Source organism: Netta rufina, assembly GCF_964035555.1.
Source record: "Netta rufina genome assembly, chromosome: 14".
In the NCBI taxonomy this organism is placed as follows: Eukaryota; Metazoa; Chordata; class Aves; order Anseriformes; family Anatidae; genus Netta; species Netta rufina.
The window spans coordinates 14,900,250-14,927,370 of NC_140137.1; the positions used below are offsets into that span (position 1 = coordinate 14,900,250).

General features: G+C 62.2%; 1 protein-coding gene across 1 annotated transcript; it reads left to right on the forward strand.

Moving 5' to 3' along the window:
- Positions 1-2,740: 2,740 nt before the first annotated feature.
- Positions 2,741-26,084, forward strand: CAMK2A (calcium/calmodulin dependent protein kinase II alpha; the record flags this gene model as incomplete). Its single annotated transcript, XM_084295566.1, has 19 exons — positions 2,741-2,802; positions 7,304-7,398; positions 9,417-9,476; positions 11,840-11,894; positions 12,270-12,335; positions 13,543-13,615; positions 13,885-13,987; positions 14,461-14,544; positions 14,650-14,744; positions 15,085-15,207; positions 15,317-15,400; positions 16,578-16,620; positions 18,088-18,128; positions 21,317-21,349; positions 22,454-22,502; positions 23,270-23,345; positions 24,104-24,198; positions 24,517-24,753; positions 24,933-26,084. 18 exons carry the CDS (start codon positions 2,741-2,743, stop codon positions 24,747-24,749), a joined length of 1,470 nt encoding a protein of 489 aa, XP_084151692.1. The 3' UTR covers positions 24,750-24,753; positions 24,933-26,084.
- Positions 26,085-27,121: the final 1,037 nt, after the last annotated feature.

The following is a 27,121-nucleotide window of genomic DNA, read 5'->3' on the forward strand; positions in this document are numbered from 1 at the left end:
TTGGAGATGAAATGGGGAGGGCATGGGATGGATGAGGCAGGATGGGTGCACCTGGGAGCCTCTCCAGCCCCACAGACCCCTTCAATCTCAGCGAGCCAGCACCCTGGAAGCTGCTTGCTAGGGAGGGGGTGCTCTGGGCAAAGGGCTGCACCTCACGCCAGACCCTGGTGTCAGGGAAAAGGTGGCCCTGGGGACCCTCGTCCCACCAAAAGCAGTTTCTGTGTTGCCACTGGCGTGAGTGCTGGGGCCCGCAGGGACAGGGCACGTTTGCAAACACAACCTTAAGTGTAAATCAGCTCTCTTTACCGCGGTATTTATAATCCCTTCCTAAAAATAACCGAGACTTTCAGCTTCCCAGAGGACAGCAACTGAGCATCCCCCAGACCCCAGCTTGCGTGTGAAACCGTCCCAGTAATTTTGGGATCTCTGCAGCATGCAATCCGCTTGCTGTGCCTGTGAGAGGCTGCTGGAGGCTGTTAGGGGTGCAGGGGGGGCTGCTGCAGGTCCTTACGAGCCCTGTGGGGCTGCTGCTGATCCTACACGTGTGGGGTTTGCCAGAATCCCAAACCAGACCCTGCTCACTTGGGCAGGCGGCCGCGCTGGGGAGCCCAGCGGCAGGATGCAGACGCTGGGTGCCTGCAGGCAGAGCTGGGGGAGAGCAGGAGGCATTTCGGGAGAGGCAGCCCGGCGATGGAGAGGAGCCTCTGGGGATGAAGGTCTCCATCAGGCGGCCAGAGCCCAGCACGGCAGCAGAAGAGCAGCCCGGTGGCAGCGTGTCGAGGGCCACCAAGGAGCGGGTTTTGGGGACAGCCCGGCTCCAGATGGCTGGGAGAGGAGATGTCAGCCAAGGAGAGGTGTCTGAGGAGGGTCCTGAGGGGCAGGGATGGGGTTTTCCCCTTCCCTGGGCCCAGGGACCCCCCGTGCTGGCTCCCAGCCTGGAGCAGGAGCGTCCCACCCGGAGCCTCGGTGCTGCGCCTGGGGACGGGGCTCGGCGCACGGCGGGGCCCGGGTGGGAGAATTTCAGTCACAATGCTCAACATGCTTGGCACCGAAACACCCAGCTCCTCCTCTCCTCAAAGAGGTAAAAACGCTGATAAAAAGAGAAAAAAAATAAAAAAAGCAAACAGAGAGGAGGCCAGCAAGGGAAGAAACCCTTCCTGGAGAGCCCTGCCTGTGCCGGGCTGCGCAAACCCCACAAACCCTGCACACCACGGGGGGCTTTAATGGGATGGGGGGTGCAGGGGGCTGCTTTCTGCATCGGTGTCCATCCCTCCCCTTGGGGACAACCCCCCGGCAGGGACAGCACACCCACACTGCTGTGAAGGCATCGGGGTGAGCTCTGCTCCCTGTCCCCGTCCCGCTGCCCTCGGGGTCCCTGTCCCCATCCCCGTGTCCGGCCCCATGTGGGAATGGGGCCCCTGGCACCGAGACTGGATGCGGGGCCATGAGGGTGGGGATGGGAGCGGGTAATGGTGCAATTAATGGAAAAGCCATTAGACCTTTCTCCTCCTCCCCCTCCTCTTCCTCACTCAGCCGCTTGCTGTCCTCCTCCACTTCCACCTCCTTTCTTCTCTCCCTCTCCCCGCTCCTCCTCTCTCTCCTCTCAAAGATTTCTCCCTATTTTTGTCTGGTTAGAGCCTTTTCTTTTCCTTTTAACCCTACAGTTCCCCGGAGGGGAGCTGCATCGGCCTCATCTGCCCAAGGCAACGCCTTCCGCGGCCACCCAGAGCCCTGGCTGCCGGGGCCCTTCTCCTCCTGCAAAAATGACCAGAAATGGGGTAAAACCCCAAATGGGGGGCAAAAACTGGGCACCTGCAAGGCTGGAGGTGGAGGTGCCGGCAGCGAGGCGTGCTCCCCGGAGGCCTTGGATCTCATTACTCCACTTTTATCGCCCTTTTTCATTTCTTTTTCCCCCTTTTTTAAACCAAGGGCTCCCCTTGTGGTGTGTTTCAGCCCAAGCCGCTCTCCCCACACAGGGAGTGACCCCTGGGTGCCGGCGATCGGGGCCAGGCCCCCCCGAGGGACCCTGCTGCTGGCGGGGCGGTTTGGGGACCTGGGGACCTGCCTTGGTTTCGCTGCCTTCTCCTGACACACTTCTGCTCCATCCGTGCCGCCCGCCCCGCTCTGCACCACCCCGTCCCCCCCCCTGCAGTCCCCCAGGGATGCTGCTGCAGGGCAACCAGCAGGGCCTGGATTTTTTCTTTTTTTTTTTTAATTTTCTTATTTTTTTTTTTTAGCTGGGGGGGCAGTTGCTGGGGCGACGGCATCCTCCTGCAGCATGGAAACCCAGGTTTCCATGGAAACCCATTTTTGCCCCAGTTCTCCTGCCACCGCCACGTCCTCCGATTTGCTTCTAGGGTTGGCGATTTTGGGTTTGCCCCCCTTGCATCCCCGCAGAGCTTCGGGGGGACCCCCGGGGCAGCCCCAGGGGCCGGGTCCCCCATCGGGGCCGCGGTCCCCATGGCGGGCGGCGGGGTTTGGGATGCAGTTGCCCAGGCAACAGGAGCAGGGCGTTCCTGGCAGCGGTGGTCGCCATGGGGACGGGGATGCTGACGAAGGCTTGCGAGGCTGAGAAGACAAATTGCCCTCATCATTATCTCCGGGCTTGTCAATCAAACATATTCCCTTATTTACCTCGGCGAGGAGAGAGCCCCGGGAGCACACGGAGAGGGAGGGAGCGAGAGGAGAAGCTGCTTGCCCCCAACTCCGCACCGGGAGGGAGCGTCTCCAGCCCCCGGGGATGGCCACCATCACCTGCAACCGCTTCACCGAGGAGTACCAGCTCTTTGAGGAACTGGGCAAGTAAGTTGGAGACGGGGCTTTGATGCGCCCCGGCTGGGGCAGAGCCTCGGCAGGGCTGGGAAAGGACGGATCCAGGGCAGGATGATGGGCACGGAGAAAAAAAGGGAGCAGCGGGGGGACCAAGGTTAGGAAGGGGTCCCCCAACCCCAGCCCTGCCAGCTCCGTCCCTTCCTGAGTTGGGGTGCCGGGTGATGGGTGCAGCTTTCCCCGTGCCACATTTCGGGTTCAGGCTCGGGAAGGGGACGGCTGTTCCTCCTAGAGAAAAGCAGCTCTGGAGAGAGGAGGCTGCCGGCTCCCCCGGCAACTTCCCCAGCCAGGAGGAGGGACGGGACAGCCGGGGAGGGAAGCCCAAGCGGCGGGCGCCCCTCCGATTCCTTTGGGGAATTTCTCTGCGTGGATTCACCGGGGTTTGACAACTCCTGCAGGAGACCCAGCCCGCCTGGCAGCCCCCGGAGGAACCCCAGCCGGAGCTGGGATTCTCCCACCCCATCCCCAGTCCCAGCCGGGTGTGCGAGTGCCCCACGTTGAAACCCAGCCGGGAGGGGCTCAGTTTGGTGGCTGCGGGTGTCACTGTCACCGCGTGGTGCCTGCCCGCACGGATCCGTGTGCAGGGAACGCCTGCCGGGGTGGTGCTGGGGGGCACTGAGCACCCCAGGGTGGTGCAGGGTGCTGGTCCCAGCACTGTGAATGCCCTCAGTGCTGGGCAGAGGGATGCTGCGTGGTTTGGTGTGTGGCAGGATACAAAAAAAAAAGAAGCACAAACAACAGGCGTGTGCCTCGGGTTCGGTTTCGGTGCCTCTTTTTTGGAGCTGCCGTGTAAATGTGGGCTGCGTGCCCTCGGAGCAGCTCGGAGAGAGCCCTGTGCACCGCGGGGTTGTCTCGGGAGCAGGGTGCCCGAGCCTGCTGGCGGGGTGCTGGGTGGTGGATGTGCAGCTATGTCCGTCTGTAGGCATGGAAACTTGCTCCAGCCCCGCAGCCCCGCACCACAGGGCAGCCTGCGCCGAAATGTGCACCCGCGCGCGCGTGGGCGTGCAGAACGGGGGCGAGAGAGAAAGGAGAGGACAAAGATGGAGAAAGCGAGAGGCTGGAGCAGGGGGGGACTTCGTGCCGGGCTGAACGCAGCTCATGTTCCCTGCCAAAATGAGGTGGGGGGGGGGGGGGCAGGTGGCTGCTGCAAACAAGTGCAGCTCCTCGGAGGCGGGCAGACCCCTGGTGCTGGGATGCGCTGGTGTGCACACACATCCCCTTCTGCTCGGGGGGCTGGTGGGGAGCAGCAGCTGGGGAGGCAGCCCCAGCTGGTGCTGCAGGCAGGGGGATGTGAACACCCCGAGGAGCTGGGCACGGCTGGGTTCAGGACCTGATTTTCCAGAGGTTTCTCAGCATTTCTGGGCTCTGCGGGGTGCGCAGGAGGGTCAGCAGTGCCTGCAGGGGTGCTGCTGGGCCCAGCGGGGCAGGCAGGGGTGCAGGGGCCGTGGAGGGGAGCTTTCAGGCTGGGCACGATGAGGAAGGACCAGGACAGCTGCTGGAGGCATTCAGGGCACGAGGCTTTGCCAGGCAGGCACTGAGACAGCTCGGTGGGAGCCCAGACCCCAGGGCCCCCCGCAGCAGCGCAGCGGTGCACCTGGGCAGATGCATTGCTCCACGCTCATCAATAAACAAGCAAAGGCAGCAGCAACGGGGCTCCCCGGCCCTGTGAGCACCACACCCTGGGCAGCCTGGCCCACCCGAGCTCCCCTGCTGCAGGAGGCGATGCAGGGGCTGAGCGGCTCAGCCCGGTGGCTCCTGCAGCTCAGAGCATCCCCCCTGGGCTGCGGGTAGCACCCAGCCGCCTTCCCAACCCCAGGCCCTCGCTGGGCTGGTCAATGCGCTGCGGAGCTGGTTGGGAATTTTCCACCGGGATGGTTTCCACTTGCAAAAACCCAGTGGTTTCCCATGGGGAAATTTCTGCTTCGTGGGCTCGGCAAGGGAAACCAGGACGAGGCGCTGCACGCCGCGCTCCGCTGCTGCAGCCGCTGCCCGCCAGCTCGGCGGGGGCACCCCCAGCACACGGCTGGCTGCCAGCCCTTAGCTGTGCCCCCTCCACCCTTCCTGAGCTTCCTGCATTTCTCAGGGGTGTTTTCTACCCCAAAAAGGCCTTGGAAAGGTGCTGGGTGCCAGGCTGCTGCGCCCAACCTGCTTCTTTGCCACCTCCTCAGCTCCCGAGCATCCTGGCACAGAGACAAGCCGGGTTTTAGGATGATGCCACGCAGCTGGTGGCAGCACGGTGATGGGGCTTCATGGGGGGCAGAGCTGGGGAGGGGGCTCCACAGACAATATCCTGCACACACAGGCAAGGGGCTGTCCCAAGCAGGGGACATGGAGCTGTTCCTGTGTCCCTGCTGGGGAAAACCTGCTCCCACAGCATCCCCAGGCAAAGCCGAGCCACCAAGGGGCTGCCCTGCTCCCCCCAAACCGCCCCCGCAGCTCGCAGGAGCTGAGGGACAGGGCGAGGAGCGGGGGCAGCGTGGGGGGGGGGACAGGGAGAGGATCCTGCCCACGGCCACCGGAGTAGGACAAACAGAAAGTGCAGCTCCTCCGGCGCCTCCGAATCCGCCCCCGCAGCGGAGCAGGTTCAGGGAGAGGCTGGCGACAATTAGCGAGCGGTACGATCAGCCCCTTGGCTCCCTGAGCTGCAGGAGAGGGTTTTCATTAAAAAGGGAGAAAAAAAAAAAAAGAAAAAAAAAGAAAAAAAAAAGCTACGGAGGAACAAAAAATCCCCAGCCCACACTCTTCTCTCTAGAAAGGAGATAAAATGCCTCGGAGGAGGAGGAGGTGTTGAAGAGAGGGAGGGCGGCAGCAGCGCAGCCCGGTGCTGGCAGGGAAGGTGTGAAGAAGGGGGAAGTGGAGCATCCCCGTGGCAGAGCCGCTGTGGGGGCTGGAGGGACCCGAGGGGGGGCATGGGGACAGGGTCCGGGGGTCACTCCTGGCCTGGGGGACCCTGGAAGCGGCTGTGGGGCTGGGAGCCAGCAGCAGGAGGTGGCTGCGTGGTGTGCGTGGGCATGGCACGGCCACTGAGAGACCCCCAGCGGGGTCAAGCAGCCAGCCTGGGGTGCACAAACCTTTTCCTGTGCCCCGTGGGAGCCCCGTCCTTCCCTCTGCCCCGTGGGGGGGACACCCGCGTCCCTCCAGGCCCACGTTGGGTCACGCAGTGAAACCCTACAGCTGGGTCGAGAGCCCCGAGCTGGGTCAGGATGGGGTTTTCCTGCTGTGCTCATCGCTGCAACGGGGTGTCCTTAGGGAAAAAAAAGAGCAAAGAGGGGTCACGGGGAGGAAAGGAGCCCCCAGACCTGGTGCACACAGAGCTCCTGGTGGGACGCGGCGAGCGGCACCATGCGTCCAGCCCCAGGCCGGCAGCAACTCCAGTCTCCCCAGGCTGGACAAGCAGCATTTCCCCCCTGATTTCCAGTTAACTCCCACCCAGGCTGTGGGAATGTGAATAACTCATCTCTTCCAGTGGCCGGGATGAGATGGCAGGGCTCTGAGCTCGGGAAGCGCCGGGCTCGTCTCCTCTTTCTTCTCCCCAGCCCCTGCCTGGCACGTGCCGCGGGCGATGCCGCACGGGGCGCGTGGGCTGGCGGCTCCGCTGGGGCTCCCGCGTGCCCAGCCCCATCCCCTGCACCCCGCCGCTCGCCTATTCTGCTAAAGATCACACTCAGCCCCAAATTGCCCGTCTCCATCCGCCCCCACCGGGAAAATCAATTATCCACCGCTGCTTGGCAGCGCGCTCGCGAGCGCGGCCTTTTATTCCTCGCCGTGCAGCGGGAGCGGGGGCAGGTGGGGCGGGAGGTGGCGTTGCTTTTTGATAGTTGTTATTTGAGCGATCGGAGGGGTTTGGCAGGAAAGGGAACCTGGTACAAAGGTTGTGCTCGGCGGGGCTCTGCGGGTGCGTGCGCAGCCCCGGCATCGGCGCCCGCAGCCAGCGGGGATGGTCCTGCTGCTGCTGCGGTGGGTTTGCGGCCACGGGGACCTTAAATCGGTCGCCTGCAGCCACAGCGAGTGCTTGTGCCTGCTTCTGCAAACTGCTGCTGTGTTTGCGAGGTCTAAAGCACGCAGAGAGACGCACGCACACAGGGTGAAGTGGCTGAGGGCTGTGCCACAGCTGCATCCATCCCCGGTGTCCCTGGGGAGCCAGAGCTCCTGGTAAATCGTGGCCTGCTCTCTCCCAGGTGATGGACAAGGCAGAGCTTGGAGGGAGGAAAGGAGCACGGTGCCAGCGCTCTGCCAGGATGGTGCCAAGGGGCAAATCCTGCGTTCATCCCCACGTCCATATATGCCTGTCCACATGTCCCCAAGGACAGTGGTGCCTGGGAGCTGATGGCACACCCACCGTGTTTTCCCCCCTCTCAAAAGCTCCTTCCCCACCCCATCCCCATCCCCATCGCTGCCCTCACCCCGCAGCACATTAGGGCCAAGCCCCATCCTCGCCCCCACGGAGCCCTTCACCTCCCTTCTGTCTCCCCAGGGGCGCTTTCTCCATCGTCCGGAGATGCGTGAAGGTGTTGGCAGGACAAGAGTATGCGGCCAAAATCATCAACACCAAGAAGCTGTCTGCCCGAGGTAGGTGCTGGAGGTGTTTTGGGGGTCGGCAGGGCTTGCAGTGGGGAGTTTGTGTCCTTTACACCATGGTGGGAGCCCCCTCGTCCCACCCCGTCCCCACCGCAGTGCATACCGAGCTCCCTGATGGACGGGAACCAAAGGCACAAACATCTTGGGGCTGGGCCAGGGTCCCTGGGGACTCCTGCGGGGCTCAGGACCCCATTTCCCTGCTGTAGCAGCCCCAGCACCCCACGCACCGTGTCGCAGCAAAGCGTGGTTACAGCCTGGCAGCAAGGATCTGCTGACAGCCCCGGCGTTGGGCAGCAGGGATTTTGGGAGCATCACCTCCCGGAGAGGGCCCCATCCCATATAGATGTACACACATAAACGAAATGGGTCCTTTGGTGGGGGCTTGACTTCATTTCAGTCTGGAGATGGGCACGACCCCCTCTGCGGGGTAATTTTGGGTGCGCTGGCGAGCGCTGGCTCCGGGACAAGGCTCTGTCAGGTCCGTGCTGGCTGCTCCTCGGGGTCAGGCTGAGCTGATCCTACAAACAAGCGCTCCAGCCATCCCTCGCCCCCGTGCAGGAGCTCCTGTGCCACAAATATCTGGCAGAGGAGCTGGGTGGTGAGGTCGGAGGGGACCAGATGGCCCCTGCCACGTCCCCGCCACGGCTCCTCCTCGCCGGGTGCACCGGGGAGCGCAGGATGGGTGCTGGGAGAGCGAGCGCCCTGCCGGGAGGCTTTAATTAACTCCCTGCCTCTGCTTCTCTCCCTGACGCCACTGCTCACCTCTGAAGGCAGAACTGAAACGCAGAAAATGGTGACAAGCTGCTTGCTGACCTCAAATTGAGCCAGCGCTTGCCAAAGCAGCGCGGCGCTGACGCCCGGCGTTGCGCGGTGGGCACCCCCCCTTGGGAGGTGGACGTCCCCTGCCTGCCCCTGCAGTCTGCCCTTCTCCGTCTTCTCCTCGGGTTTGTGCCATGCCCTGCAATGGCTCCGTGTCCCTCTGTCACCTGGAGAGACCTCGCTCTGCTGGCCGAGCAGCAGCTCCTTTTGGAAATATCCCCAGAGCCCCCGGCTATGCAGAGATCCAGTGATCTCCGGCCTCTTAGAGCAAACAAATCTGCTTTTACCAAACAGCACCAGCAATGCTGGACCTCCTCATGAGGAGATCGCCTCCAGCGGGAGAAAAACCAACCCCAAAAAGGGTTTTTGAAGGGGGAAATGTCCCCGCAGCCCAGGCACGCCAAGGCAGACGGGCTGGATGTGGGGCGCCCTGGGGAAGGCTGCAGCCCCGCGCGTCTCGGCGGCTGCAGATTTGCTTCGATGCAGAGCGAGACTGCGGGGTGTGAACTTGCAAGGTAGCAGCAAGAGTGCCGAGAGACGAGCAGCCCTAATTATATCCCTGCCTCTCCCGGCTGCTGGGTTCCTGCTATCACCAACTGCCTTCAGACGGAGCTGCGGGGAGGAGGCAGCGCGGGGCAGGGAGAGCGGCGCGGGGCGCGGGGAGCGTGGGGAATTCGTGGGGCTGATGGCCCCATTGCCACTTGAATTTTGCTCCATCTTCAGGGGTTTGGTTATTAGATTTGGGGGCCAGCAGGGTCCGTGCTGACTGTCTGTGCTCGGCTGAATGCGAGCAAACCCAGCAGGGCTGCGGGCAGCAACCGCCCAGGCACCTCCGAGAGCTCTGCGGGGAGCTCGGGGCTTGTTCAGCAAAGGGATTGGCGATGGGGAGAAGAAGGCGAGGTGAAGACGCCCAGGACGCCTGCAGCAGCAGTGCCCAGGGCTTGGCTGGGTGCTGTGCCCATGCTGGGACAACGTCTGCCAGGTCCTGATGCAGAACACCTCCCTGCAGCCATTATCCCTTTGAAACAAGGCAGAACAAAACAAAAAGAAGAGGCAGGTTCGCTCCTCGCCAGCTGCTCCATCCCCCTACACTTTTCCTGTGCTGGCAGCTCCTCCGAGAGCACCGGCGAGACCTGGCAGCAGCTCGTTCCCTTCCCCGGCCGCTAATTCGGGGCCGCTGCTTCTTTCAGATCACCAGAAGCTGGAACGAGAGGCTCGGATCTGCCGCCTCCTGAAGCACCCCAACATCGGTAAGCGCGTGCCGCAGGCACCCGGCTCTGCTGCCCACCCTGCTCCCCTCCTCACCAACACACCCCAGGCACAGAGGGGGCACTGGGACATGGGTCTGGGTGCAAAACCCATCCCTCCTCTTCCTCCTCTTCCTCCCCAGCTCCCTTCTCCAAACGGGGTCAGGCAAAGAGAGGCCCCCGGCGAGCGCAGGGGGATTTAAGTAGGTCCCAACTAACCCAGTTGGCCGCACGTCCCTCCGGGGGGAGCGGGGCTGCAGGGGGGCTATTTTTACCCCTCGGATGCTGTGTTCCTCTGCCTGCTCCAAAAAGCGGCTCCAGCTCCGAGCAGCAGCAGCAGAGCGGGGCGTGGGAGGAGCGATGGCGGGGGGGAAGCGAAGACTTTCCCACCGGCCGTCCATCTGAGAGTAGCCTCCTTCGGAAAAGCTGTTTCAGGAAAACTCCCGAGCCCCTGCAAAAGACAAAAATAGGCCAGAAGGAGAGAGAGAGAGAGAGAGAGAGAGAGAGGGGAGGGGAAAAAAATGCAGCAAAATTCCCAAAGCCCAGCCTTGACAGCGATGCTGATGCAAGCTGCCGGCGCCCGGGGCTGGTTTGGGGGCCCCTTTGGGGATGAAGCCCCTCTCCCCCTGCAGCAGCCCGGGAGGTGCAGACCTCGGTGGGCTCCTGGAGCTTTTGGGAAGGCATCTGGGGGTAGGAAGGGAGCTCTGCAGCCTTTGCAGCTGGGAGCAGGAGGGAGCTGAGCAGCACAGAGCAGCGCAAGCAAGAGGGAGAAGAGCCAGTGCTGCTGGGGGTGCAGGAAAACTGGAGCTCGGTGGTCCCCAAAGGAGAAGACCCCAGGCACTGAGGGGCTGTGCTGGCTCTTCAGGTTTCCTGCAGCACATTTCCATCCCTCATCTGCCCTGGGAAAGCCGTGCTGGGCAGCTGGGGGTGCAGGGATCCTGCAGGAGGGGCTGCACGGGGAGGCTGCGCACAGGGTGCCCACGACCCTACAGCAAATCCATGGGGCTCGGTCAGCTGCAGCTTCCCCAGGTGCTTTTACCTGGAGGGAAGGCTTGCTGGAGGGGCAAATTTTGGCTATGCCCACTCCTGGAGCTCTGGGTACCCATCCCCATCTGGGTCAGTACCAAGCTGTGCCCCAAGCCCGGCTCTTGGCACCGAACACGGAGCTATTTGGCCACCGCGGTGCTGCTGCTGTGCTCTTTCTGACTATGGTCAGCAACAGATGCTTGTAGGACCAGGCTATTTTTAGGGCGGCTGCTCCTCGTTATACCCCCTCGGCTCCTGGCAGCCACGGGCTCTGGGACTTCCCCAGGCAGGGGATGTATCCGGCCCATCTGCTCGTGGTTGCTCGCGCCCTATCCGCACCAAAGGCGCCTAATCCCCCTCTGATTGCTCTTGGATCCCAGGCACAATACCCCCAAATCCCTCTCAGATGAGATGAAACGGGCGGAAACGTGTTTGTTTCGACGCAGGAAGGCAGAGGGGCTGGGATTGTGTGTCAGGGAGAGATGCTGAGCAAACACAGGTGGCGGAGCACAGGGCAGCGAACGTCTGCGGGGGCCGTAGGGAAGAATGAGCCGTGAACGGGATGAGCAGCGCTCAGTGCCACAGGAGGGACCTAGCTGGGGTGAACCAGGCTGGGAGCAAACCCTCCTGCAGCAGCGTTCCCCTGAGCATTTTGTTTTCCTCCCTGGTTTCCCAATTCAGACCCCAGAGGTGGTGACAGCAGGATCGGGGAGCCGTGAGGAGGTGGCCCCAGGGCAAAGCGGGGTGTGGTGGGGAGCAGAGGACACCAGCCTGATCTACTCACCCGCCTGTCTGCCTGTCCTACATATTTCTGCACCTTTCCCCTCGCTGCGTGTCTGCCTGCGAAGCCAGGAGCAGGGAGCTCAGCCTAAATAACCAGAATTCAGCCCAAGGGGATGCGCTCGCACCCGGCGCCCCGCGGAGCAGGGCGAGGAGCCAGGCAGGGGGACGGGGCAGAGCGTGGTCCCTGGGCATCCCCAGAGACAGCCCTCCCAAGGAGACGAGGAAGGTTGCGACCAGGAGGGGAAAAATAAATAAAAAGCGAGGTTAATGCCAGGGCTTGGCAGCCCAGCACCTCTCTTAATCCTCAGCCCTGGTGCGCGCGGCCGCAGCCTGCCCGGGAGCTGGGCCAGGTCCCCGCTGTCCCCGATTTGGACGTGACCTTTGAGCCTTGCACCACGGGGGCCCTTGGACGAGCGGGAGCCCCCCCCCAGCTAGCAGCAAGGGGAAGAAGAGGAGGGGGAGGAAGAGCATCCCTGCTCTGCCCTTCCCTGCTGGGTCCTGGGGGGTGAGCGCGGGTGGGAGCCGGGCGCTCCGTAACCCCCCTGTCTCTGCCGCAGTGAGGCTCCACGACAGCATCTCCGAAGAGGGCCACCACTACCTGATATTCGACCTGTGAGTGCTGGCTGAATGCAGCTCCTGACCCCACGGCCGCTGCGGGCTGCCCCCGAGGCCGTGTGCCCTGCGCCCCCTGCCCCTCACCCTGAGCTCTGCTGACACCAGCTCGCTCACGGCTTTCTGGGGGGCGCATGGGGTGGGAACGGGGAGGTTTGGGGTCCCCTATCCTATCCTATCCTATCCTATCCTATCCTATCCTATCCTATCCTATCCTATCCTATCCTATCCTATCCCAATCCATGCCATGCCCCCCGTCCCTCTCCCCCTGTGCACAGACAGCAGCACTTTGGGGAGGGTTTTCTAGGGCTGAGCATGCTGTAAATCGACCCAGCCCCCCTGCGTGCCCGCTGTGACCCCCCTGTCCTCCCGCAGGGTCACCGGTGGGGAGCTGTTTGAGGACATCGTGGCCAGGGAGTACTACAGCGAAGCGGATGCCAGGTGAGCAAGGACGTGTTGGGCAGGGAGGGGACAGGAGGGGTCCCCTTTCCCTATCGCTGCCCCTTCCCAGGGCATTACGCACCCGGCTTGCTGCAGGACAGGCTCCCTCTGTGCTGAGAGCTGTTCCACAGCCGCCCTGCAGAGCTTGCTGATAAACCAGATGTGGAGAGCCAAAAAAAAAAAGCAAAAAAAAAGCAAAAAAAAAGCTGGTTTTAACTCGGCTCCTGCGCCAAGAGCTGTGTGTGTTACCGCAGGGCTGGTGCCTGCACCCAGCCTGGGGCTGGCATCCTCCTCCCTGCAGCTGCACCAGAGCCATCTGCAAGCAGTGCTCTGGCACTCGCCGTATGAAAGCGCAAGGAGGAGCAGTCAGGGCTCCCAGACACACGGTGCTCCTGCAGGGAACGGGAACCAGGAACCTCTCAGCTCGGCGAGGGGGCCAGGACTCTCCTCGAGGGGTTTCAGTCTGGCTGTGCTCACCCACACGGCCTCAGAGAGCTCCTGGTGCAGCCTCGGCTGTGCCCCGTGCGTGGGGCATCGTCCATACAAATGGCCAAGGGGGTGGTAAGCTCCGTGCTGCTCCTGGCTGCGTGGAAATATTCCCCATTTCTAGGCAGAAAGTGATCTTATTAAATGGGCAGCCTGCGCTGGATCCGCTTACAACCCATCCTCTGATTAACGTCATCCAAATAAAATAAAATACATGTAAATGAAGGCCTTCTGCCTCGCAGACAGCTGGTTGGGAACAGAAGTGATCATTGCCTCATCCTTTTCCCCTTCCTTTCTCACGCACGCAGCCGAGCCAGGCTTTAATGGCCTGGACATACAGCAAACAGACACAGCACGAGCCACCAGCCTCACATGGGGCTGGGGAAATGGGGCTGAAGTGAGCATCAGCTGCTCTGCCCCTGTCTGGAGACCGAACCTGGGCACGTGTGGTGTCCTCCCCGCTGGTCCCCAGCTCGCTGGTGTCACTTCTGGGGAGCCCATGGGTGCACACACCATCCCAGCACCCTGCTTGGGTGTCCAGCAGCCCCTGGAGGGGTCACCACCAGCACCTGGGTGACCACCAGCGTGTGGCACATGGTGGAGATGGGCACTGAAGTGATGGGGAGAAGGGTGAGGGGAGGAAATGCAGCCCTGCAGATGCAGCTAAGGAAAATGTGCCTCTCCAGACACCTATGTGAGCTTTCTCCTCTCTCTTCTGCAGCCACTGCATCCAGCAGATCCTGGAGGCTGTCCTGCACTGCCACCAGATGGGGGTGGTCCACCGGGACCTGAAGGTACGAGCTGCAGGGGAAGGGCCCGTGGGATGGGCGTGGGGGCCCCAAAAGCTAACGGAAAGCTGCAGAGCAAACAGCAGCTCTGGGGTGAAACACCCAAAGGGAGAGGGGGCAGAGAGGTCCTGGGAGTCCGTGGCCCTCTAAGGAGGGTGCTCAATGGGACACACGGCTCCCCAAAGCACTGGGAGCTGCTCTGGGAACCCCCACCCCAGCACAGCAGAGCCCCCGGGTCCTTTCTGCTCCTCTGCAACCTTCCCCTCCTCCTGCAGCCCGAGAACCTGCTGCTGGCCTCCAAGCTGAAGGGAGCCGCCGTCAAGCTGGCTGACTTCGGCCTCGCCATCGAGGTGGAGGGGGACCAGCAAGCCTGGTTCGGTGAGCGTCGGATGCAAGTTTCCCCCCAGCCCTCCCTCGTGTTCGGTCGGTGGGACCACCAAGGCTGCCCCAGGAGGGGCGAGCATCCCCGGGGGTGGTGAAGGAGAGCCCAGCAGTCTGGGAGGGGTTCAGTGGCTCCTGCTGTGCCGCTGGGAGCAGCCCTGTGCCCATGTGCACACAGCTCGGTGGGAGCTCGGTGCGTCACCAGGTGTCCTGCTGAGGCAGACAGCCCCATGGCAGGGGTGAGGAAAGCCTCTTCCAAGAGCTGGGGGGCACATCAGAGCACCCCGAGTTTGTGCACCGTCCTGGGGTGATGGTGCTCTTGCTGCTTGCTCTGCTCCCGGGAGCTGGGGGTGTTTTTGGAGGGGGATGCCCGTGCCACCGGGATGCTGCGGGCTGTGCTCGCGGCTCTGGAAGCGGCTGTACGGGGATGCTGGCTGTCTGCAAGGCATGTCACAAGCTGTCTGTCCCAGGTTTCGCTGGCACCCCGGGATACCTCTCCCCCGAGGTGCTCCGCAAGGATCCCTATGGCAAAGCCGTGGACCTGTGGGCTTGCGGTGAGTTCGACTGGGGCCGAAATTTGGGGAGCGGACTGGGCAGCGTGGGACACCACAGGCTGCCGGTCTGGCACGGCACTGACCCCACATCTCCTCCCCGGGCAGGCGTCATCCTGTACATCCTGCTGGTGGGGTACCCGCCCTTCTGGGATGAAGACCAGCACCGCCTGTACCAGCAGATCAAGGCCGGGGCGTACGATGTGAGTGCGTTTGTCTCGCTGCCCCCTCCCCTGCCCCTCTGTCCTCCTGCTGTCCCCACTCTGCTGCCCCAGGAGAGCCGTAGGGAGGAGTTTGGATAGATGGGGGCGAGTTTCTTTGCTCTGGTCACAGCGATTTGACTGGGATGCCTTGCCCAGGTGCACACAGCGGTGTGTTTCAGGCCCACTTTGCAGCTCTTGCCCTCAATCTTCCTCCTCCCAGCCCTGCTCCCCAGGGCTCCAGCTGGGACAGGGTTGGAGGAAAGTTTTCAGGAGAACCAGCCCAATTGCAAAAGTTCTCCTGCTCCCTGCTGCCTCTCACCCTGGCCCCTTTGCTCGGCAGTTCCCCTCCCCTGAATGGGACACGGTCACTCCCGAAGCGAAAGATCTCATCAACAAGATGCTGACCATAAACCCCTCCAAGCGCATCACGGCAGCGGAGGCTCTGAAGCACCCCTGGATATCGGTGAGCCGGGCGGCACTGACCCCCAGGGGCTGAAGGTTTTGGGGGCACGGGGTTTGCAGCGGGATCCTGCACTCCGTGCCTGCCCTAAGCAGCTTCTTTCTCCTCCCAGCACCGTGCCACCGTGGCCTCATGCATGCACAGGCAGGAGACGGTGGACTGCCTGAAGAAGTTCAATGCCCGGAGGAAGCTAAAGGTAACTCACGCTCTCTCCTCTCCGAGTCGGCTGCAAAATGCATGGGAGGGTCCCCGGGGGGTGTTCGCCGAGTGGGGAAGGGCAGGGTGGGGTCTGTGGGTCGGCAGCACGGCGCTGATGGAGATTTGGGGATCCCGCTGTGAAGGAGAGACGGGAGGTGGGGTGGGGTGGTGGCACCAGGCTGGGCTTCCCCAGGGCTCAGAGGAAAGCTGTGGTGAAGCAAAGCACTGAGCCACAGGGTGAGGCTGTGCTGGACACCAGGACAAGGACATTCCTGCTGGTGACAGCACAAAAGGGTCCCTCTTTTTGGCAAGCCAGGGATCCCAGGGGTGTAGTGAGAGCCCTGGGCCAAGCCACGCTGCAGCCAAGGAGCAAAGTCTCCCAGATTTGGGGCAAAACCCCCTGGCCCACGCAGTCCAGCAGCCCCACAGGCTTACAGCTCTGAGCTCTCCATCTCCCCACCCAGCCAGGTCCCCCACCAAGGGGCTTCAGGAGGCTCTGGAGAAGCAAATCTCCCCTCCAGACCAGTGCCACGACCCCTTCCCACAGCCTCCCCAGCCGGGGACAGCACGGATCTGTACCAGACCCACCAGCATCCCAGCCTGAGCGCAGCGTGGCACAGAGCAGGGCAGCTGCAGGCTACTAACGTGATTATCAGGGAAAGAACCCGGCTATAAACTATTATTACTTTCCAGCTAGACAGGTAATCGAATTAGTTCAGGCGTACACTCCCAAATAGTAATCCATTACTGTAGGCAATTAGTCCTAAGTAATCTCATTACCCGCTGAGCAACTAGTTAGTTGAGTCAGCCGGAGAAGGGGGGAGTTTTTCTGGATGTTTTCTTTGCACGGCTTCCTTGAGAAGCCCCTGCCCCACTGCTCTCAGTGCAATTAAATCCCTCTCTGCTGCTGCTGGCCGATGGAGCCTGGGCTGAGAGCGGGGCAGAATGAGGCCAAAATGTGCCCCGGGTTATTTAATACCCCTTTAATCTTCGATGGAAGGAGGTTTTGGAGAACGCAACCCAATGTTGGGGATAAGGAGCTGGGTACCGAGGGCTGCTTCTGATAGCAGGAGGAGAATATTAGCAGGGGGACAGGTGACACGCGGGGCTGGGGGCATGGGGACCCGGTGTTCAGGGCCCTGCACCCCCTTCCCTTCTGCTTCCGTGTGTTTCAGGGAGCCATCCTCACCACCATGCTGGCCACCAGGAACTTCTCCGGTAGGTGCCGTCTCCGGGCTCCTCTCCTCGCCCTGTGCCAGCACCCAGGGCAGGCCCATGGGTGCCATGGGGATGTGGCTTTGCCCCCAGCTCTCAGTGGGGCCGTGGGTGCAGCCGGGTGCTCTGTGGGGTGGGGGGAGGTTGTAAGGCCAGGGCCGGGTCGCCCAGCCCCTATGGGGTGGGTGCTGGGGTGGCAGAGGGTAAGGTCTCCGTCTGAGGCTCCCTGGAGGGTTTAGGATCTGGGGTTGGTGTGTGCCCACTCAAATTGCTTGTGCCCTGGCGGTGATGTGGGTGCTGGGGGTGGCGAGGGATGGAGGCAGCTGCTTTTGTGCCCTCCTGGAGATGTTTGTGGTGCAGGGAAAAGAGCCTCAGAGACAACATCCTCCGCACCGGGTGAGTGCTCGACACGTCTCCAGGTGCCACTGCGGCAGCAGGGTCCCTCCTGTCCCTCCTGCTTTGCCCTCCTGAGGCAGGAGGGCACAGATCCCACAGGGACACGCACTCTCCCTGCATCCCACATCCCCCAGGCTGCACGGAGACGCAGGGACAGGGACAGAGCGTGGCAGCCCAGCCCCTGCACCAGGAGAGGCCTTGGCACAGCACGGCATGGTGGGCTTGGCATCAGCTTTTGGGGGAGCTTGGCTGAGGTGCCCAGGAGCTGGGTGTCAGGGTGGGCAGGGGGAGATGGGGGCTCACCGGGGGAGATGGAGAGGTCCCTGGAAGGGGCTGGCATCCGCATTTGTCGCGGGGGGATCGTGCTGACAGATTTAGCACTTGTGGGCAGCGTGTGCGGGGCCGGAGGAGTCCGGCAGCTGGGGGGGATCCGGTTACCGGCAGGCGCAAAACATCAAAGGGCAGGAAATTCAAAAACTTCCCTCCAAACCCTGCCATCCCGCACAGCCCGGGGGCTGCCTGTCCCCGCCACCCACCCCAGCTGGGTGACAGCACCCGGCGTGGGGCTGCTCCCACCCGTGGGTGCCCTGGGGTGCCCGGCACAGCCCTGGGGGTGGGGGCCGGGGCACGGCCGGCAGCCGGAGGTGGGCAGCGGGGAAGGCGTCTGCTTTTCATCATTGTCAAAATGTGGGCTGCAGCTGTCGGGCCGGCAGGCCGGCAGCACATGATCCCGGCAGCATGGGGCTAAAATTAGAGGGCGGCAGGCGGGCGGCCCATTCCAGCGCCGCGCCGCCAGCACCCCGGGGAGCAGCCCGCCCGCGGGCTCCCCGTGCGAGGCACCCCACGGACTCGGCGTGACGTTCGGGGACGGTCATGTCCCTCGTGGAGAGGCACCCCAGAAGGACTGGACGGTGCTACCGGGGTCACCCCTGAGCTCCTGGGGCCGTGCCGGAGGCGGCTGGAGAGAGGAGGAGACCCGCGGGGCTCTGCCGCCCGGCACCATGCTGCTGATCCTCGGCCTCCTGGTCCTGGTGCCCTGCCTGGCTCTCCTGACCTCCTTCCTCCTCTCTCCAGGAGGCAAGAGCGGTGGCAACAAGAAGAATGACGGCGTGAAGGTAAGCCCCCTCCTGCCCGCCCCTGCGCTCCCGTGCCGGCGGTGGGGTCCCCGTGGCACCGTGCGCTCTGAAGGGCGGCTGTTGGCACAGCTGTCCCCGCGTGTCCCCGGGCCACCAGCGTGTCCCCGGGCCAGCGGAGCAGCGTGGAGGCTTTGCAGTGCAGCAAGGGAAGGGGCTGGAGCTGCAGCCAGCAGCAGGAGAGTGGCTTCAGGCCGTGGCTTCAGGCTGCTGGCAGCCGTGCGGTGGTGGCCACATCTCCCCCATCCCGTTGTGGTCCTGCTGCTGGAGGTGGTGGGGCTGGGCCAGGCTGTCCCCCAGCTCTGTCCTGTCCCCGGGTGGCACACGGGTGTGTTTAACCCTCCTGGTGCTGCTCCCAGCCCCCTGTGCCCACTGCAGACAGAGCGAAGGAGCGCTCCAGCTCGGCGATGTGCTGGAAAGCAGCCGGTGCTCGGAGGGCTGCAGAGCCCTCGGGTTGCCACAGCTCTTCTCCAGGACCAGGTGGCTCCTGGAGGCAGGGGAATCCTGCTGGCAGCAAGGAGAGCTGGGATTAGCGAGCTGCCACCCTTCTGCGGGAGGCATGGCCCACGTGGAGGTCCTCCTCTCCTTACCTGTGCCTCCACGGACACAAACAGCAAAGAACTTGTGTGTTCACATCCCCACAGCCCAGGGCAGGGATGCAAGGTGGGAGGCACAGCTTCAGGACCCTGATTGCAGCACAGCCAGTTTTTTTTTTTCCTCCGTCCCTTTTGTCAGGACCCTGCTGTTGGATTGTGAGGGGTGCAGGGTTCGGGAAGGGCAGAGCCCTCGGCTGGTTTCTTCCTTCCTTTGCCCAAAAGTCAAACCCACAAGGTCTGAGACCACGGAAAACCCTCCAGAGCAGGGCCCAGCTCCACGCACACACCCCCATTGTGGCCCTGCAGCCTTGTGCTGCAACACGAAGCTGCTGGGCTGCATTGCTCCCAGGGGACGTTGCCTTGTGCCGCGGTGTCGGGGTGCCGCGTGCCTTCCAGGACAGCACTGCAGGTCCGGCACTGCGGCGCTGGCACAGAGGGGACAGCCTCCAGGGGAGCCACCAGAAGCCAGCTGCCAGCCCTGCCAGCCTTCCCCTGCTGCTCTGCACCGCCGGAGCAGGGATCCCCCGGGCAGAGGTGGCTCGGTGCGAGCTGCTGGAGCACAGGGGACAGCAACCACCAGCTGCTTTTTTCAGCATTGGCGGCTGGAGAGGCTCTGCAGAGCGTGGAGGAGGAGAAGACAAAGCCGAGCAAGGCTCATTCCCCACAAGCTGTGGTGTTGGGCACCTCCAGCGTTACCATCCCCACCTCCTCCTGCTCAGCCTGGGGGGGACGTGCAGCGTAACCCCCTCACGGGGGGAAAAACAGAGGGCCAAGGGGGGCGGGCTGCTGCTGGAGAGGCTCTGGTGGCCACCGTGGGCACCTGGAGGATGCCAGGGCATCGCCGGGTGCTGTTTGTTCCTTTCCACCTTGCTGGGAAAGCCGGGCAGGAGCCTGGAAACGTGCGTGAATGGGGGTGGGCAGCTGGGGAGGGAAGGGGAAGGGTGCTGCCTGCGTGGAGAGCAGGGCTGGGGTCAGCATGACGCATGGTTCGATGTGGGAAGAGTTGTCCCCACCCGGAGAAACCTCCTGTGCTGGCCTTCCCCGAGGGAGCAGGCACCTCCCTGCCTCCAAGCACCCTCCTGGGGAGGTTCCCCTTACAGAAAGCATTCACGGGACCAGAAATTCCTCTCCGCCCCTGCTCGGGGGTCTCCGGGAGGTCTGCTGGTCCCAGCAGCTCCGATACCTTCACTGCCCTGTGTAGTGTCCCATCTCGTCACATCGTAAACTAATGGAATCACTGCCCCATGTCGCATCCTGTCCCGTCCTAAATTAATGAGCTCACTGCCCCGTGTCGCATCCTGTTACTGTACGTCCCGACCCGACGCGGTCGCTGCTTTGTGTTGCATTCTGTCGCGTCTGAAACTTCTGCAGTTTACTGCCCCGTGTCATGTCCTTGGTTAGCAGAGGCTGGGAGCCCGTCCTGCAGCTCCTCCGGCTCCCCCCCGGGGGTCCCTCCTGAAGCTCGGCAGCTCGCCCTGCCCTGTGGGACAGCGGCTTCCCTGGAGAAGGAGGGCTGAGGATTTACGCAGGGCCCAGCGAAGGAGGGGAGAGCCTCGGTGGTGATGCTGGTGGGAGCCCCCCAGGATATCAAGGGGGTGGATGTGAGCAGCCCCTACGCCCCAGCCCATCCGTACGCCCTCAGGGGTCCCCACTTGTTTTTTTTTTTTTTTTTTTTTTTTTTTCTGAGAGGTTTGCGCAGGGCTTGCTCTTCCCCTGGTGGGGCAGGCAGGAGCGGTGCCTTTTATAGGTGCTGGCAAAATGCTCCAGATTTGGCACCGCAGCTTCTAGTTCCTGCCTCGGTGCCTCCCGTCGCCAGCTGGGGTTTGTCCCCGGGGAGCTGGAGGAGAGGAAAGGGCACGAGGCCAGGGCGCACGGCCCTCGGTGCCCTGTGGAGAGGGGAAAGGAGCACGGACAGGAAGGAGCATCCAGGAGGGGTTGGGGACTGCAGGCAGAAAGCTGGCTATGGGCTCTTACCCAAAGCCTAGTGGGAGAGGTCGAGGATGGAGATAAATGTGCATGAGTAGGAGCTTCTCCTTGGAGGAGACGTGGCTCGATCCCAGGCACCAGGACAGCTCCCCGTGTGGCACTCTGCCCTGCAGGGCCATGCAGCCGTAGTCACACTGGCTTTAGAGCAGCCGGCTTGGTGCTGGAGGAAACCCTAGGTCCAAAGGGATGCAGCTCAACTGGGTGAGCACAGCAGCCAGCGGCACGGGCAGATGCGCCCAGGGCAGCCCCAGTCGGTGAGCCTCCCGTTTGGTGCTCCCACCAGCCTGGTGGCCTGGGCACAAAGCCACCAGGGCGGCCACCTACTCCTAGCAGCCTCTCAGCCTAACCAGGTCCTTGGGGTGAGCAGCAACGGAGGCAGTGGCAGGCCAGGAGAGGCAGGGTGCCAGCAGGAAGGCGGGTGGGAGCCGGCACAGCCCCAGGAGCAGCAGGTTGGCCCCCGCGCCTCTCGCTCGCCCCTCCAGGAGGACCACGGAGGGCGGCTCAGGAGCTGCTGCCTCTCACGTGCTGCTCTCTGCCTTTCTCACTCTGTGTCTCTTCCTGTTCCATCTCTTCTCCTTGTTTTTCCAGAAAAGAAAGTCCAGTTCCAGCGTTCAGTTAATGGTGAGTGTCCTTCGTCTTCCTCAATGCTGATATTGCTGGGCCTCTCCACATGTTCCAGCCTCCCCCCGTTTTTGGAAGTTACCTCGGGGTAGGGAAGAAGGGACAGCGGGGTTGGAGGGAACATCCTCAAAGCCGTATCACCCACAAACCCCATTCACAGGGTTGGTGCAGGCACTCGCTGGCCGCCAGCTGGTGGGAAGCCAGCCCTGGGTGTCTTGCTGATGGGTTCTCATGCCGTTTCTCCCAGTTCTCCTGACTCAGGTCTGCAGGCTGCATCGGTCCAAGGAGCCTTGGAGAAACACCTTCCATGCCTCTGCGGGGACTGTATGGTCATGGGACACCTTGCCAACCTCCATCGGGGTATTCTGGGTAATACATCAGCAAGGCTCTGCTGGGAAGAGCTCGCAGAGCCATTGCTCTAGCTCCGCTAGCAGAGTCGCCTTGATGGGGCTCCTGGAGAGAGACGGGGGGGTCAGGACCCCCCCCCCCCCCAACACACACCCCAAATCTGTGTAGTTCGCTCAGCCGTTGATGGAAAGAGCTGTGTCTCAGCCTTCGGTGGTCCATGTGGGTCTTGGAAGCACTCTGTTGTATTGTACATTTCTCTCCCTACTCTGCGGTCAGTGTGGTCTCTCTCACTCCTGCACAGTCCCCCTCTTTCTCATCCCAGCTCCTCCTTGCTGTGAATTCGTACATCTCTCTCTCTCTCTCTCTCTCTCGTACAGTCAACATGGTGTCTTCCACCCCTGCACAGCCCCTCTCCCTGCCCCTCCTAGCACCCCGCCAGGCCACCCCGGACCTGCCCCGTCTCTGTCCCCGCAGGCGCCGGTAGGAAAAGGCAGCGCCGTCCCTGCGAGACCCTCCCCAGCCCAGCCCTCGTGCCCTCGGCTCCGGGGGCAGGGGGCCGGGGGGGGGCTCTGCGGTGCGATAGAGCTGAGGTTGAGGCCGGGTTGGACCTGCTGGCGCTGCCCTGGGTCGCCGGCCGTGCGCACAGCCGGGCGCTGTGGGGTCGGACTCGGGGGGCTGTCGGACACACGAGCTCCTTCTCGCGCCGGGTGAAGACCGGGCTCACCGTGCCCCGTCTCCTCTCTGTTCTTTGCTCAGGAATCGTCGGAGAGCACCAACACCACCATCGAGGATGAAGACACCAAAGGTACCGGCGGGGGCACGAGGGAGGTGGGTAGGGGCACCCCGGGGTCGTTAGCCCTGTGCCGGAGGGAACCCCAGGGCCATCCAGAAGTGGCTTTCTCCTCTCCTTCAGAGTGAAATGCCAGCACAGGTGGTTTATCTGACTGCAAGGAGTGATCAGGACAGTGCTGGAGAGCAGAGAGGGCTCCCAAAAATGTGGAAGCTCCCTGAAATGTCATGGAGATGCCTGGCACGGCTGGTCCCCACGGGACCTCCTGCGCTCCCGCTGGGCTCCCGGCTGCTCCCAGGCCAACAGCCCTTGGGGAAATGCCTCCAGGGAAATCCCTGTCGCCTGCCTGCCCGAGCCAGCTTTCTAAGAATAACCCAGGGAATAATTTATCGGTGCTAATTTGCAAAGTTGCTCGAAGAAGTGATCCCAGCACAAACCAAGGCGGGCTTGGGCCTGGCACTAATGGGACATGGGGCAGGGCGAGAGTGGCACCGCGAGGGGTGATGCTCAGGGCAGGGACTGGGTCCCTCTCCTCTAGGAGTGACTCTTGGCACGTCCTTTCATTAGCCACAGTTAAAAAAATAATTAAATTAAATTAAATTAAATCAGGTATGGCACTGATTTGGCAAAGAATATGCCCAGGGTTGCACATCCCATCCTGGGGTGCAGGGTGCAGGGGCTGGGAGCCGGGCCGGCCACAGAGGGGGCAAAAATATTTGACAGATAATGTAACATGGGTGTTGTGGCTTTTCTTCCCTTTTTATTTTCCTTTACGCCGACAGTGAGGAAGCAAGAAATCATTAAGGTGACAGAGCAGCTGATTGAAGCAATAAGCAACGGCGACTTTGAGTCCTACACGTGAGTGTGTTGGTTCTGGGCTGGGCTCAGCATCCTGGAGCGGGTGCTGAGGGGTTCGTGCCCCCCACGACAGCACAAACCTCGTGGTTCAACCACTGCCGTGAGCAGGGTGACCGGGCTGATGTGGTATTAGGGCACGGAGACCATCCAGGACACGCAGGGGACTTCAGTTCCCAAACCTTGCCACACCGCTGTGACCGCAGCTCTGCTCTGCTTAGCATGGAGGAGCCCATTTTCTGCTTTTGCAGAAAGATGAATAACTGTAAATGTGATTTATGGAGGCAGAAGGAACATCACATCCGCCGTGTCCATTACGCCCGGACTGCCCCAGGCAGCTTGGAAGCAGCCCTGCTTTCTGCTCGCAGAGCTGCTGCTCCTCACAAGATGTTTCTTCCTTGTCCAGGGCCGATTTAATTAGCTGTTTCTGAGCGAGTGCAGGTCCTCATCCCTGCCCCAGAGGACAGCAGCGGGGATATGTTGATACAGAGCAGAGGGAATTGGTTTTTCGCTGCTGTTTTTCTCTCGCCACTTACAAAGAAGGCGGCAGCACCTTGGGAGGTTTAACAGGAGGTGGTGGCTGAGGGAGGATTTGCCTCATCTCAGTGGGGTCCTGGTGAAGTTGGAGGGCTGGAGCTGAGGGTGGGGGGCTTTCTGCAGGGCCAGGACCAGGTCTGGCTTCTGCCTGAGGACCAAGGAAGGCTGCTGTGCTAGGAGCAGTGCGATAACCTCTCCCCTCCTCTCCCCTTCCTCCTCTCCAGGAAGATGTGTGACCCCGGGATGACTGCCTTCGAGCCTGAGGCTCTGGGAAACCTCGTGGAAGGCCTGGATTTCCACCGATTCTACTTTGAAAACCGTAAGCAGCCCCTTTCCCAACCCCTTTCCCCCGAGGGACCCTTCCCACCTCCCAGGGCCCGTCTGCGCCTTGACCTCCAGCAGCTCGCTGGGGAGAGGAGGATACGGGTGGCTTTGGGAGCACCCCTGAGCTGGGAGATCCCAGCAGGAGGTGAATCGAGCCTGCTAGGGCCATGCTGAAGTGCCGAGGGGCTGTTTGCTTAGAGGGTTTCTAGGGGAACCCATCTTGAGTCCACCATTTACTCAGCCTAACCCCAAGATCTCCCCTTCCCAAATCGAGGAGCCACCCAAAGCCCCCCTCTCCTTGTCCCCTTTCCAGTGTGGTCCCGGAACAGCAAACCCGTGCACACGACGATCCTGAACCCCCACATCCACCTGATGGGGGACGAGTCGGCCTGCATCGCCTACATCCGCATCACGCAGTACGTGGACGCGGGGGGCATCCCCCGCACGGCCCAGTCCGAGGAGACCCGCATCTGGCACCGCCGCGACGGAAAATGGCAAATCGTCCACTTCCACAGATCCGGCGCGCCCTCCGTCCTACCGCAGTAAGCCTGTGAGGCTCCGGGCATGGGGCAGGGAGGGTATGGGGTCCTCGGGGCACCCTAGGGGCAAAAAAAGTGGGATTTTGCCCCACGGGGTGCGGGATGGCGAGGAGAGGGTGGTGGGAGCGGGATGCTCCGCTCAAAGGGGTGGCCGAAGCAAAATCCTGCTCTGCCCCTCGGTGTTTTGCAGCTGAAGCGCGGCCCGGCCCGTGTCGGGTTTGTCACTGACTGAGTGCCCGGGATGTGAGACCCCTCCGACTCCCCCGACGGGACTTTGGCTGTTGGCTCTGCTGCTTGGTTCCCGCTGGAACAACCCCTCGCTTCTCACCGCACACACCCAACGGCCCCGCCGGCGCCCGCAAGCACCCCACCGCCGTCCCCACCCGCCGGGCCCCCTTTCCTCTGCATGAACCAAGACAAGAGACACCGCGAACCTAAACCTCAGCATTTGGCGCCTGCCGGGGCAAAAGCCTCTCCCCCCAGCCCCGGGCTGCATGGCATTTTTGGCCCCCCCACGGCCCCGCAGCCCGGCACGGCCCTTGGACTGGGATAGGACTCGTCGTCCGCCTCCATCCCTGCCTCCGCTGGGAGCTCCCCGAGGAAGAGGAGGGCGTGGGGGCAGCTTGGAGCCCCCCGCCATGTACCCGTGGATTTTGCCTTGCTGCTATCGAGGTCCTCGCTCACCGCCGGGGCTCCCACCCTGATTTCCCACCTCCCGGCATCCTCGGCCGGGGAATTTGGGTTTAAACCATCGGCAAAAAGTTCAGCGTCCGTGTGCCCCAGGTGAGGAGGGCCGTGTGTGCGTGGAGGGGTGAGTAAAGGCAACCCGGCGTTTTCCTTTCCACGGAACATGGGCCAGCTCCTTCCCAGCAGGGTAAGTAGGTTTGCGCCCCAGCTGCTCGCCCTCCTTCCTCCCTTCTCCCCTGGGAGCCGGGACCGGCGAAGCCGGGAGGAGAAAAGTGACTGCACCCCAGGGCTTGGCTCTCCCAGCCCTGCCGGCGGGTTTGGGGCACCCGCATCGCCCCCACGCCCTCCTCCCGTCCCTCTGGACCCCTTCCCCAGCCCCTCGCATGCAGCACCCGCAGCTCCCCGCGGCACAAGGGCTGGGGCAGCCGAGCTGGCCACCGATTCGAGACGCAATCCGCCATCGCCCACACGACACCTTCCAGCGAAGACGAGGAATGCAAGCTTTAGTAACAAAACTCTGCAGAAATCTGGTCGTGCTTCGAAGAAACAACCAAGCCTTTAGCTATCTTCTACTTTGAGCGCATGCCTTTTTATAGGAACAAAGAAAACCGACCTACCGTGTATTTCGTAACTTGATTTGGAGTATTTGCTGAAATGGATCTTTATGTAATAACTAGAAATGTTCAGCTGTTTAGGGCGGGGGGGGTGGGTGGGGTTGGGATTTTCGGGGGTTGCTGTTTTTTCGTTGCGTTTACATTTGGAGAGGGGTTGCATTGATGTGCTGCTCCCACCGGGGCTGCCAGCACCGGGGCACCCATGTCCCCAGGGCACCCACGTCCCTGGGGCACCCACAGGGCTGCCTGCAGGGCAAACCAGGCACCGGGGGGGGGCTCTTTGGAGCCACCAGGATGTGTTTTTCAGGATGGAAAGCAGGGCCGGGAAGGGGGATTTTTGGTCTCGCCCCTTTGCCGTCAGGTCTGAGAGGCGCGAGGGCGGAGGTTTTTCCGGCAACCTTCCCGTTTCTGGGTCTGTTTTTCCGATGGAAGCTCTTGGCTCGTTGGCGTGGGGCTCCTGCAGCGCCGCTGCCCCGGGGACTTTCTAGCTGCACTCTCTTCATCTGCATGGCGTTTAACTTTCTAGACGGTGCGTGTGTTGAAAAACAAAGAAATGAACAACAACAAAAAAAAGAAAAACAAAGAAAAAAAAACAAGCGCTTGTTTTGGACATAAAAAAAAAAAAAGGAAAAAAAGGAAAAAAAAAAAAAAGGAAATGTTTTCTCCATGTAAATTCTGAGCGTGTATTTTGCCTTTTCTGTGGTTTTGAGTGCTTTGCTCTCTGTCTAGGCAGGGGTGGCTGCCTCGTGTAACGCAGCCACGTCCTTGCAGACTGCAAAAATATTTTCCCACTGGATGGAGGGGCAGTAACCCAAAGCTTTGGGGCAGTAAGAGGCTGAGAGAGGTTTTGGCCATGTCTCGCCGTGCAGGGGCTGCGATCCTTGCTGGCAGTGTGCACAGGAGATGCCTTCTGGGGGGAGAAATCCAACAGGACTTCCATGGGCACAAACGTGTCCATGTGCCCTTGGTGGGCCTGTGCTAGGAGCGAGTCTGGCTTGCACGAGTTGCCCCCTAAAGCAGGGAAATCCTTTCAGGGAGAGGATTAGCGTTTAAGGTAGAGTTGGGGTGTTTTTACAGA